A 13,534-nucleotide genomic window follows, 5' to 3' on the forward strand; every position below is an offset into this window, starting at 1 on the left:
TTCTATTGCAATTTCAGGGAGTTGGTGCGGGAGGCTGTTATTTGTCGAGTGGCTGTGAGCCAGGGAGCTGCCAGGTCTGATCGGCTGGCGTGGCTGAGGGAGCTAAATGGGACTTGCTTGCAGAAACGGTTTAAATGGTGAACTGGCAGAGTTCTTTCCAGAAAACTCCTGGAAATTGAGAATCCATTACTCCCTTTGGCTTGAAAGGGCTTTTAATTTGTGAGAAAGGCAGGTAAATGCTACTATTTTAGTGGAAATGGGCGACAGGAGGAAGTAAAGTTTTGTGACAGTTCAGGTAAGGAAGTTTGACATTTGTACAGTTTTATGCAGAGAAAAGTTTTCGATGTGCTAGCGGTATTTGAGAATTTGTTGAACTGCCTTTTTAATTATTTGTCAAGGGCACCTAGAGTCTCGGAAATGTATTATTTTATGTTTTATAGGTTGAAATCTAAATAAATAAATGTTGTTGAGAGCTCAAATGACTGTGTGCACAGTGTGCAACAGCAGTTAAAATGCTTTGGTGCATTAAAAGTACGGAATATATTACAGCAGCATATTGAACAATGGTACATCTCATCTGGAGCCACGCATTCAATTTTGTTTGCCTACCCTAAGCTATAATTAAGATTGACAAGGTTATCCACAGAAGGAGAATAAATATTACAGGAATTTTTGATATGTTGACACATGACTGAAGAACTGTAAAAATTAAATTTCCGGACAACAAATGCGAACACAATTAAGACAAGGTTACCTCGGAAGAGGAGGGGAGTATCGGTGAGGAAATGCCTTGACGTGCAGCCCTTTTGCGGGCGGAGGGGTCCGTGTGCCCCTGGCTGCGCGGCTCCCGCGGCGGGCACCAGGCAAGCACCATGAGCAGGCCGCAGAAGGGCAGGAGTACTTCTCGTTGTTCTCTCTGTGAAGAATGCTTTTAGGCCAAAAAGCATTAACGTTACAAACGTTGCCGTCGTGCATGCCGTAGCGGCTGCCCTGCCACCCGCCCGCCTGGCGCAGCGCGGCACGGCGTGACCTGGCAGGCCGGGATGCAGCCCCCCAGCTGCGGCGATGTCCGGCACTGCTCCTCTCGATACTCTCCCAGCACAGCAATGCGTCTCTATCATTTTCTGCATTAGCCACCTCTGCAATGGTGCTAGGGGCTCACCGAACCTCTTTCGCAGGTATTCCCCGTGCAGGCACGTGGCGGGCACCGCTCAGCCTCTCCGACAGCAGGCAGCACACGGACTGGTGCCGAAATCTGAGCCCTGCCGCTCCCCATATACCTCAAGCTTTTCTTTCCCTACTCACTCCTACCTTTACTCCTAACTTATCTGCTGCTTCTCTTTTTTTTGACCATAGCCAGCATCACACACTCCATCTTTCATTCCTCTTTTCCCCTGGGGCTAACCACCTACATCCTATTTTAAGATCTATTTTCAGCTCACTCTAGCAATTAACATGCAATATTGAAATAAGTCTGGCCAGCAAAATTATTGGGTCATTCCACCGAAATGCCCATTATAGATAAACATGCAATCAGGCATCTGTGGCAGTGCACGAAGTCAGCCCTCCATTATCCTGCAGTGCATGGATAGCCATAAACACGCTTCTGTACACACAAACAGAATTTGTATTAAAAATATTGGAAATAATTAAGTCAAATTCTTCCCTGGATATAAACACAGAGCTTTCACTGCAGTTAATTGGAGCTGAGTATGTGTAACAGTTGAAAGCTAGGTCATTATTTTTTACAATGGTCTGCAAATATGTAATTTATGTGCAATTATGTAGGTAAATTCTCTGTCTTCTACTAGCAAAAACAAGAAACAAAGGCCAAGCATGCTTACTTTTAAAAACCCTGAGGTTCCAATTCTCCGCTCTTTTTGCAACTAATATCATCCCTTGAAATGCGTAATTTCAATCTTTGCAATCAGGCCCGTCAATTTTATTCCCGTGATGCATTCGAAGCGCTGTCAGCGCGGCGGTGCCCGGCAGCGCGCCCTACGTGGCTCTGGGCGGGTGTCCCCGGCGGGGCGCAGCAGGGGGAAGCGAAGTGGGGGTAACCCTCCAGCGGGGCTGCCCACCAGCCAGCTTTCCCTTCCTCCGCGTATTGTGTAAGTCAAAAGGCGGAACGCAGCAGCTTCGGCAATTTGGTTATTCTGTCAAAATGACGGTGTGGTTCCCTGAGCCACAGCTCTGCCAGTCTGAGTTTCGCATTTTGAGTCTCTTCCACTTCTGTGCAGATTTTTTCAGAAGGCCCTCCTGTGACCGGACCAGGGACTTTGGGGGATGGCGCTGACTTACGTTTTTGTTTGGGGAAGTCAAGCAAGCTCTGAAATTTGCAGATAGCAATCTTTTCTTATTAATCAGATGTTATGTCATATTTATTCCTTTAACAAAGAATTAAGACGTATTTCAGGTACATCTACATCGTTGCAGTGAAAGGAATAACGATTTTAATATCAGAAAAATGCTAATTATCTAGCCGAGCACCATCCTGAAAATGTATACAGTTAAATGAAAATAAATAGCGTGTATGACAGTAGTGGGTGGGTTTGGTCCATTTTTTTGGAGGTTTCTTTTCCTTCTAGGGAAGCGTGGCACTGGCTGCGGGAGCTGCTCGGCTGCGGCCGCCTGGGGCTCGGCGCGGGGACCTCCCCGCGGGGACATCCCGCACCCGCCCGGGGCAGCCGGCTCCGTGGGGCTGGGGCCGTGGGCAGGCAGTGCCCCACTCGTGGCTCGGTCCACACTTTCTCAACAAGCCCGCGAATTCCAGCCAGCTGGCTTTCCTCTGTTATAGATCAGGCCAAATTATTGATGTTTGCCTAGTTGTTGTTAAAAAAAGAAGCTATACTTTAATATTTTACAATAGGGATGTGATTTTAAGATGAGGAAAAGAGGTTAATGCCTATGTCTCTTCTTTAGGAAGATGTTTTTCTTTTTTATTCTGGAGTTGCAGATACTGTTTATGAGACAAGCTGATTAATCTCAGTTGTATGTGGCTCTCAAAGATTAATAACCTCATTCTGATTCGTGCTATTTATGGTGCAAATGCAGTATTTTTAAAAATACTGAGAAGATGTGGAGCAAATATTTTCCAGCCATCCCAGCTCACCATCCTAGACTGACTGTATTCCTTCTGTTCTTGAAACACTCGCTTAAAAGCACGTAGCCGCTTTCTGTCGCACCCTGCAGCAGGACTAACAGCACCGACAGCGTGTGGTTGGATGTGTTAGTGCCTGTGGGGATCGGTCTTTTTTCTTGATTTTTTTTTTCTTTTTATGCAGTTGCTAGAGTAAGGTCTTTGACCCTAATTCTTATATAAAAATATGCTTGGGATATTGCTTGCAGTCGGTGAAGCCTCTGTTCCCGTTCAGCACTTGCTGAAGCAGAGCAGTTACCCGAGGAGAGCCTCGTGGAGGAGGAGCTGCGACGCGGGGAAGATGTCGGTGCTCCCCTGCCCTGCGTGCCCACCCGAGGACAACCGCTGCCCCGTTGCTCCGTGTCTGTTTCTGAGCATTTTTATATCAGAGTGTGGCTGCTGCATTAATAAAACCAACAGATAAAAGGAAACCCGGAAATCTAAAACTGGCTCAAAGTGGGCGGGCGGCTGAAACCGTTCCGTGCTCTCTGGGAAGCAGCATTTAAAGTGTTTGTCTAGGAAGGAGTGGGAAAGGTGCATTAGCAGTCATAGGAAATGTAGCTATTTTTAATGAAGTCACTCTTTAGAAATGTCACGGTGAGGTTCGACATGGACTTTCAATTATTTCTGCCCGGAACGTGGTCAGGTTTGGGGTTTGTTTGGGTGTTTTTTTTATTTTTTCTTTCCCGGCACTGTGAGTTCAGCTTACTGCTGAGAGTCAAGCTAAATTCCTTCCAGGTATATTTAATCAAAAAAAAAAAAAAAGAAAAAAAGAAAAAAAGTGCCTGTTTCTTATGATGAAGGCTCCCAAGCTCCGCAGGGCTGTAACCCTCTGGCGTTCAGCAGTCCTGTGCGTGCTCGGGGTGTAACAGGCTGCGCTTGCTGGCTGGCTCTTGCCTGGTTCCGGGAATTAAAGAAGGAAACAAATTTTTTCCATTAATTTAAATAAACATTGATAAATAGATGTGTATGTGTGGGACGAATTTTTAAGCACGATGGCGTACTGCATAGCTCCTTCCAGGGAAGCGTTCCCGATCCTCATGCGGGATGTGCAGCGCACCCCGGGGGGCACGAGGGCCGTGCTGGGGGGGTCCCACTGCCAGCTGCCTCGTGGGGCTGCGGGGCGATGTGTGGTGTCACTGCACCACTCGGCCGCTGCCTTTCCATCCTTCTCAGCGTGCTACCCGGTCGTGTTTGGGCTTGGCCATAACTGATTTTACCTTCAAACAGCCTTCCGAGAAGGCGTAGGAATCCTAAGTGTGCCTATAGAGAGACTGCAGGGTGATGGGTGCAGGGAACACAGTGACACCGTTACCACAGCGGGTGTCCTTGGTTATGTGCATCGACGTGTGTAACTGTGTCATACGGGAAACGGACAGTCACAGGCTGGTGGGGAGGGGAGTTGCTGTGCGTGGCTTCCCAGAGAGCCACAGTGCTGGGAGCGGAGAAGGGCGAGAGGCAGGAGGTGCCGCCATCCAGCCAAGCAGCCCCGTTACCCGCTGAGGACTTCGATGGGGCAGCCGGAGCGCTCCCAGCTCTGCCCAGCGCCAGGAGCCAGCCGTGCCCAGCAAAGGGCCAGCCGCGGGACGGGAGGAATGGTTGATGCTTCCAACACCAGTTAGCTACGGTTTATGAAACAAGTGCCCGCGCAATCATTCTCTGGCCAGCACTGATTTTACTAGTCAAAACAGCATAAGACATTATTTAATGTAAAAATGTACAGAGATTTGTTTGCAGCTGTTCTAGTTAAATATGAATTTTAATGTACATGGTATGTTTGCGGTCTGATTACCTCACCTGTTAATACACTCGGCATTTTAATGCACCACATATAGAGGTTATCAATAATTGATTCATTGTTAAAAAGCCTATTTGTTCTGTGACACAGGAGATGTGAGATCGTTACTTTCAGAAGAGGCGGTTCTGTCGTTCCGCCTCTTTTGCAAGTAAAATGATCAGCTAACATATTTTGCACATCAGTAAGACAGCTGGATATTTTTTCAAATGAAAAGAAAATGAAAAGAAAAAAAGGAATTCCCACTAGTTATTATTAAAAGGTCTGTTTGTAGGTAACGTACTGAAGGAAACTACCGAAGAGCAGTTCGTTCTTACCCAAAGGTTACGCAAATGTTGCCAGGTTATATCCAACTCTGCCTCAGGGCAGTCACGCAACCTGCAGTCATCTCTGAACACATTCGAAAGGGGATTTCCCAGTAATTGTAAAGATACTTGCACGCAGTAAGTCAATGGATGGTTTTTTGGACAGATTGCTCATCCTTCCTCTGTGTGCACTGGTCACTCACGTCTTCAGCAGACAACCCGTGGTGAGAAGCGCCTGGTGCGCAGGCATGAATCCGAGGGGCTGCTGCTGCACAGGGGCGGCAGGCAGGCGGCAGATGCAGCGCACCAGCGTCGGTGTGGCGACCAGGCTCATTTCTGAGCTCCGCACAACTGGCGCTGAGACGTCAGCCATGGGAGACTGCAGTACTGCCCCTGGGTGGGCGTGCCGGGCTGCTTCCCAGCGGCAGTTTGGGAGCAGGAAAAAAGTTTGCCAGGCTGGTCGTCGCGTTTGGCTTCAGTTTAGCGGGGCCGCAGGTAAGGAGCAGGAGTGTAAACTGGGCAGCACCGTGCGGGTGGTGCCGGACCGGCCGGCCTCTGGAGGGCCACGTCTGGCGCTGCCCTCAGCCAGGCTGAGCGGAGCAGGGTGAAATCCTGCCTCGGCCGGACCCGCTCGGCGCTGCGTGGGGGCCGGTGGCCGTGGTGGTCCCGCGCGCTCTGCGGGCGGCATCTCACGGTGAGCAGAGAGCCGGCCGAGCGGAGGTGGAGGTGCTGCTGGGCATCTGCTGCCTCGACCGCCTGCTGTACGAGGCTGCACTGCTCTGGTGACGTTTCTTTTCACAACGAATGAGTCAAGTGGAAATATGGCATGGAAAATGAGAATAGGCTGCTAAGGTGCTCAGAAAACGTTCGTCCTATTAGCAGTATAGGCATAAAAATGACAAGCCGAGGCACAACATTTGAAGATCTGTAAAAAAATCTAAGTCATCTTCTCAGATTTATAATAACCCGTTCCTGTCTTAAGCTCAGTCCGTTTTAAGAGGCACGTGTAGGCCAGTTCTTACTTTTTCGTCTTACTTTGCTTGTGAGAGCAGCGAGCTTCGCGCTGCTGCCGCTCGTCCTGCGCTGTCGTGGCGGGCAGGTGCGGCACGTCCCAGCTCGGCCTCACCCCGCGGGTGCAGGCAGCGCTGCCGCAGCTGAGGTAAGCGAAACACCCAGTGCCGTCCTCACACTTTGCACCACTGAGTCATAAAGGTAGGGAGATAGTGTATCAGATTATACAGGGTTTTCTTCTATAAAAACCAGAAGACTAAGCACTGTGTGAAACAAGATCTCAATTTATTATCTTCCAGTGATTCCAAAGCCTTTCTGCTGTGCTTTGCCATTCTGAAAGCAAATGCTTTTCTGAACCTTTTCCATTATCATGTGTGGCAAGAGTTGTTTAAATCTTAAATGTGAGTGGTGGGGAAGGGACTGGATCCGGGATATATCCTTTAAAAGATGAAAATTCAAACGAGTGCTGAGACTACAGAGCAGATGAAGTTCGCTGGCGTGCTGCTGCAGTGAGGCGAGGCCTTTGCCTGCCTTTCCTCGCAGAGAGCTTAAGCAGAGAGACCAGGGCCAGCAAGGGGGCCGTGCCCGGCACAGGGCACCTCGCCGGGACCCCCTGCGGTTACCCCACAGGCGCGGTTCCCAAAGCCTCGAGACACCGATGGGTTACGTCGGTGTGAAGGCTTGCCCTGAGCGGCTGCGGGCCCTGCCGAGCAGCCCCGCCGGCTTGCAGGGGTGCTGCTGGCACTGGGGAGCTCGGCCAGCGGCGTCGGCACTGAGCGGTGCCGGCACTGAGCGGTGCCGACGGCAGCCCCGGGGAGCCGTGCTGCTGGCCGCGGTGCTGCGGGGCCAGCAAGCCTGCGGCGGCTGCAGCTGGGCACGTCCCTGCGCCAGGCTCCTGGGTGTGCACGAGCCAGCGCAGCTCCGTCTCTAACCTCATCTTCTCTTCTGAGTACAGAGGTCATTCTTCTTCCTCCTGAAAGCTTCGTAATAATGACGGGTTGCAGCACAATTAGATTTCCGTGATTTTTATTTATTACTAGGATTCCAAACAGCAGTATATCAGAAAACTAAATGTTCCGAGAGATAAGCACAGACGAAATCATGTATCAGCCCTAGTAGAAGTCATATGAATTGAGTTATTTAGTTATTAGTTTGGGTGGAAAATTCTATTTCATGGAAGCCTCTGAGATTTTAAATTTTATTTTCATTTTGCAGTGGGATGAAAATAACCTCTCAAATATTTCCACAAAAATGGAATTGGTGAAATGGCCTTGTCTGCTAGCTGCACTTCCCTAAATGTATTAGATCCTGACCTGAAATATAGTACACCTGCACGTAGTCTCTGCTCTGCCTGACAAAGAGCAAAGATTTCAGCCATAGATCATTCCAAGTCGGGAGCAGGGACTCGAGCCCAGGCCTATGATCATGTCAGAAACTTCAGAGAAATGGGTTGCTTCTCTTGCGCTGCCTTTTGGATTATTTGCACAGTGATGAAAGAAGCAACAGTGGCTGCTCTCACACAGCACCCTGCCAGGCTGCCGAGAAATTGCTGCAGGGAAATGTGTAAAAATGCCAAAATACAATACAGAATGCCAGAATATTTTCATTCTTTTTTTTCCTTTTCTTTTTAAAATTTAATATATTTTCACAATCTGCTTCTCTGAAGGAAAAAAAAAAGAAAAAAGAAAAAAAGCAAGGGAATACTCGAGTTGTTACAACAAAAATCCTAAAATATTGCACCATTAGCTGACCCAGACAGCTTGGAATTTGCAGACAAAGAGGAAAAATACCAACACTGAGATGTGCAGCACCCACAGGGGGTTTGGCGGGGTGGGAATGCGGCCGCTCCACAGCACCCAGGACACGGCTGTCGCAGAGCGCCGTGCCCTGCCGTTTGCGGCGTGTGCTGGAGCAACACTGCTGTTGGATTTCTACTTCTTCTGCTGCTTTTTTTTCTTCTTTTTTTTTTTTTAAACTCGCATCTTCTTTCCCTGAAGTTCTGCTGTGCGCCCTTTCCCCACGGCTCCGTTCCCGGCGCGTGCCGCCCTGCGCTGGGCAGCGGCCGGAGGCGCTCGTGTGCGCGGTGCTTCTCCGTGAGAGCCGGTGGAAGAGATGGCTTTGTGTGCAGAACGCTCCTCTTTGGCAGGTGCTGGGCGAACAGCATGCGAGCACACACGGACGCAGACGTTCTGGTCAGACTCCTCTCTCTGTTTCGTCTTGCTTTGACCGGCCTCACAGCGTTGCTGTGCCCTTAAACCGCACGCGGAGAGCTTGGCTGTCCTGGCCGGACTCGCAGGTGCCTCTGTGGCTGGTTATTTATTTCTAAACTTGCCATCTCTGCTATAAAAAGATTTGCAATACCCCAATAATAAATGCATTCATCACCACATCTTCTGTAATCACTACAGTTCCTGAGCTGCTATTTGGCACTCATTAGCTGAAACTCCCATTCACCTATAATTTATGAGAAGCATACAATTATGTGTTATCACTACTTCAAGTGATTACTACACTGTATGTTTTTAAGATAATGGCATGAAACACTCCATGATGAATTATACCTCTCTAGGTAGCTTTGCTTCTGTCATTAACTCTATTATTTTACTTAAACCAACCTGGAGAGAATTGTATTGCAGGGTTAGCATTACCTCCTCAAACAAGAGTCCCGGGTCAATACCGATCCGATAAAGGACACGACACGGTACACAATCATCTCCTGTCTTGTGTATCTTATTTACCCATATTGTTGATATTATTATAAGTAAATCTTAAAATACAACTTGTTTCACTTGGGCATAATGTTTTTTTCATTAAGCTTTGAGTGAAAAATAGCCTATTCAGAAAAAAACGTGAAACATAAAACCTGAATATTAGGAAATCAGATGGCAGAGGAAACAGTCCAGTCACTTTATCCTTTTTCCAGTGACGTGATTTGTAATAATAGGTGTCTCAGACTGACCGGTATGCCAGAAGTTAGTAACTTCTAACAATACGAAAAAAGGCCTGCAGATCCGTGTAAAGGCCAGTGGAAGATGCCTGCTTTTGCTTTTCATTTTGCGCTTTCTTGTTGCCTTGTTTTTGTAACTGTCCAAGTACCAGGAAGCACTCCCAGCGCAGCTCCCCGGGGCTGTCGGGGCGCTGCCCGGTGTCCCCGCGGGGCCGGTGACAAACCCGGTGGCACGAGGGTGACGCTGCCCTCGGGGGGAGCGGGGCAGCTCCTCGCCGGCCGTCCCCCCCCCGACCACGGTGCCGGCCTGGGCTCTCCTGCACCCTCTGGCACCCCTCGCAGCTGGCGCAGCCGCGCCGCTGTGTTCGTTAGCAAATTGCCGTGGTTATGGGGGTGAGGAGCCTAGCAGCCGGCCCACGCTCATTATTTTTTCCCTGGTGTGTGAGACTGTAATAATCTGCAGTTGTTAGCCCTCTCTTCTTGTCAGAACTTCAGTGGGGAAATCTTTGTTTTGTTTTAGCATTAAAAATAAGGACTGATGTATCTGTTTTGAATCAGAACTAACCGCAGTTAATTAGTATCATAGCTGTTTTAATTCCGTTGTATATTTCTGAATGCTAAAATCCTTGAAGAAAATGCTGTGATGTGGAAGATTTGGAAAGTAACACAGCGTTTTCATAGACCCGATGCTTTCTCATTCTCTAGGCAAGATCCTTTGCCTAGATCCATGGTCTCAGAGCTTATGTTGCTTTTCATTCCTTTAATTTGTGTTTCATTGTCATGTGGCAAAAAGCAGGGAAAGAATTTACCATCTGGATTGGCTTTCACCATCAGAAGAAACAGCTGACTTATCTATTGCTGTAAAACAAACATGATGGGCTCTCAAATTTTCAAAGGCTCCTCTCCCTTAAGAAATAGTGCAGAATAATGAGGACAAAACCACGCAGCAAATTGTTTACTGACTTTTCTGCATGGGAAAATTCTTTTTCTTAATTTTGGGAAGTGCGTGTTCCTGTATCACAAAGCTGTAGGAGTTAATAAATATCAAATGCGGCAGCCAGCATTTTGCAAAGTTTCAAACAATATGGCTAAGCCAGGAGTTACTCACTGAAAATGAAACCGAGACTGTCAGAACCAGGCACCTTGGTCGATGCTGTTTCTGGGTCTTCAAAGAGAAAATCTGTGCTTCCGTGAGGTAATTAAAAATAATAATTCGCAGCTTTACACTGTATTTTTTGTTCATTTTGATATGAAAACATCTGAGAAAAAGGGTGGGAATATATACGTAAAAACCCAGCCACAGATGAATCCTGGCAGCTGGGATGCTTTTGCTTTCCCTGTCCCCCCCAAGGCGCGGGGCTGCCTCCGGGCGCAGGCGGGGGCGCAGGATGTCCCCGGGGGTGCTGGGGGTGCTGAGCGAGAGCAGCCGGCAGGGCGGATCGAGCAGCGAGGAGGAGGAGAGGTACTTCTTGGTGAGCTTGTTTGGGGTTGAAAAAATGAATTTGCCGAAGTTCATTTGGAGCATCCCCGGAGGAGACCGGAACCTCCCTGGTTCCTGCGGCTCCTTCCCAAGTGTCCGGAGGTCTGACGTCCGCTTGCTTACGGAGAAAACGGGAAGGGCCCCATGAAGAGGAGTTAAGTTGTTGGTTTATCAATTTTGGTTTGAAAATACAGCCTTTGCATCACATACATCCCAGAGTTACCACTCCTAAAATCACCTGTTATGTCCTAAAGTCCTAAAGGATTTTAATTAATCTTTTAATTAATCCTTAATTATTTAATCCCTTAATTAATATTTAATTAATTAATCACCCTTTATATCCTAAAATCACCCTTTAGCACAGAAACAGATAAGCACTGAATTAGAGCAGTGTCTGTTTAAATTAATGCAGATATTCTGGCCCTTGATTGGGAAAATATTTTTAGAGAATGATTAAAACATGTTTCACAGAAAAAAAAAAAAGCCACCAAATTATACTTTCAGTTAAAAGTCTTCTTATGCTACTTATTACTTATATTCTGCTGATTTTCCATGAGGAAGTTTCCTATGCAGAGGTGACTCCATCTTTTCTCTGGGGGCAGGTACAGCATCCTGAGGCGTCTCGGGGCACGACGCCGGTGGGCGCTGGCCGGGCTCGCTGTCCCTCAGCCCTTCTCTCTCCACCGTCTGTCTCCTCGGCAGGTCGCTGGGCACCGGGCAGCTCTGTCGTGCCCCTCTGCAGGGCAGAAAAACTGACCTGTGCTCACGTTACGAGCTCTGTGTCGGTGCTCTGGAATGGTGGAAGTGGCACAGGAGCAGAGCAGGGAGGTTAATTATGCTAATTACTCATAACAGTTCAGGTAGCACGAATCCCCATTTATCTCAGGCAGTTTGCCAGATGAAACGCTCATGCGGTTATCTATTCCTTTTGAAAAAGTCCATGGGTCAGCAAATATTTAAAGAATTATCTCGGTTTCTGCCTGAATTTGCAGTTCTCCATTCTAAATGGCTGCTCTGGAAGGCAGCGTAACGGGCGCTGAGCGTCACAGGACAGGGGCTGGTTGGCGTGGAAGAACGCCTCCCTTTAAAGCAGGCAATTATCAGTAAGTGCGCTGATACGGTGCTAAGTGAATTACTTGGGTGCAAACAGCAGGTAGAAAAGTCTCAGACGCGTCTAGGGTGTTCAGCTTAAAAGGGGGCAGATGCTGTGACCGCGCTCGCTTGTTTGGTGTCAGCGTGAGGCATCAGTGTGCTGCCTGCCCAGGGTGGCTCCGGGCACGGCTGGTGGGAGGCTGCTCCCAGCTGGAGGCTCGGCCCAGCCTCATGCAGGATATTTTCCTGGAGGGATCCTGCCTGAGCAGCTCTGGAGGGACCCCTCTCCTCCAGCACCTACTTGCCCGGCACGTGGACAGAGATGGGCTTGGAGACCTCTGTCCTCATTAGGGGAGGCACACAACATCTTCTGAGCCTGGAAAGAAATCCTCCTCTGGAAGGGTTTGGTACCGACTACAGCTTACGGTGATTTGACAGCTGAACACTTTCAGAGCAAAGATCAGAGGAAAAAGGCCCGTTCGTGCACGCTCCCACTTCAGCACGGAGCCAGAGCTCCTTCCACCACCAACACAACGGGAACGCTGGGACTGCTGGCTGCGGGAGGAAGCAGGGTGCCGAGGGGGAAGGAGAGGGGCTCGGCGGCCCCACAGCCAAAGGGGTGCTGGGGAGCAGAAGCTGCGGTGGCCGCGGTGGGGTGGTGATGTAGTGACACGGTGACGTGGTGACCTGCTGACGTGGTGACCCGCTGGGGCTGGGACGTGTGTGTGTGTGTGGTGGGGGCAGAACTGAGGGGCTTTCTGGGGAACCGAAGCAGCGCTTGCAGTGTTTGCAGGACCTTTAAATCGAACGCTGCAAAGTTCGTGAACGTTTGCTGGGAACCAGTGGCTGCAGCGAGGAAAGGAACTGAAATCTATACTCCATCCATTAGCACCACTTATCTTCTAATGCTGGCCCGTCTGGTGCTGTTGCAGGCGTAGCACACGCGTCTGCAGTGGGTTTTTATTTGCTGTGAGCCAGGAAAGGGCAGAGGGCTCAGCGCAGGGGGGTGAGCGTGTGCTGGGAAGGTGCACCATTGCGTACAGAAGCCCCATCACATCCCGGCTGAATGCTGCTGATATTTTTTGAGCAGAAAGCATTTTTAAGCGTAGAGCTAAGGACCTGCCGTACAGTGGAGGTGCCAGGCAAAGCCAAGTTACGTCTGTTAGGTCTGTTCATGTTGCTGCAAGACCAAGCTTTGTGGGTCTGATTTTAGATGCTGTTTCGCGGCAGCTGCTGATCTCCCTTGCTTTACATAACTCCTGTTTATCAGACTTTCCAGAAACTGTCTGCGGATTTCTGGCCATTCACGACACAACAGTCTCCCTCTGCAGGATATTTTAACATCTGCATGTTTCCTAAATAATGTTGCTTCTTGGGGAAAGATGTTACTTCTCGGGGTGTCCTCCCAGGCCGATCCCGGCCCCGTGTTTCTCCCCTCCCCTGCGGCTTGGCCCGAGGCCGATCTCCTGGTAAAGCAGAGACATTTCAGCAGCGCTGGTTTTTGCAGAGGCGTTCTGCAGAAAGGCTCTCTTTGAATGAAAAGCAGCTATAGCTCAATGCCTAAACCAATTTCACTGAAGAAGAGATGCTGCAGTAAGCAATAACAGCTCCATTAAGCGCTTCACACCTGCTTTCCCCACGGCGAGAGCTCGCCCACCGCAGGGTGCTGGAAGGGGGACGCTGTCGTCTGCTGTGGGAGTTGGCACCCAAAGCACCTCTTACATCAAACTGCAGACATCCCTCACGTCAAATCCTTCTCGCTTTT

At 49.2% G+C, this 13,534-nt stretch overlaps 1 protein-coding gene across 8 annotated transcripts in view; it reads left to right on the forward strand.

Annotated features, from left to right (window-relative positions):
- Positions 1 to 13,534, forward strand: part of NEGR1 (neuronal growth regulator 1) — a 322,390-nt gene that overhangs the window by 142,400 nt on the left and 166,456 nt on the right. Inside the window, exon 1 of one of the 8 annotated variants that reach the window (XM_080603532.1) lies at positions 10,560 to 10,659. The exons of the other annotated variants lie outside the window; for them this stretch is intronic. Coding sequence (XP_080459658.1) covers positions 10,586 to 10,659 — 74 coding nt within the window. The 5' untranslated portion in view covers positions 10,560 to 10,585. Of the gene's footprint in view, positions 1 to 10,559; positions 10,660 to 13,534 lie in introns of those variants that run through there. 8 annotated transcript variants of the gene reach the window in all.

Source organism: Anser brachyrhynchus (genome assembly GCF_964034855.1).
Source record: "Anser brachyrhynchus genome assembly, chromosome: 8".
Classification (NCBI taxonomy): Eukaryota; Metazoa; Chordata; class Aves; order Anseriformes; family Anatidae; genus Anser; species Anser brachyrhynchus.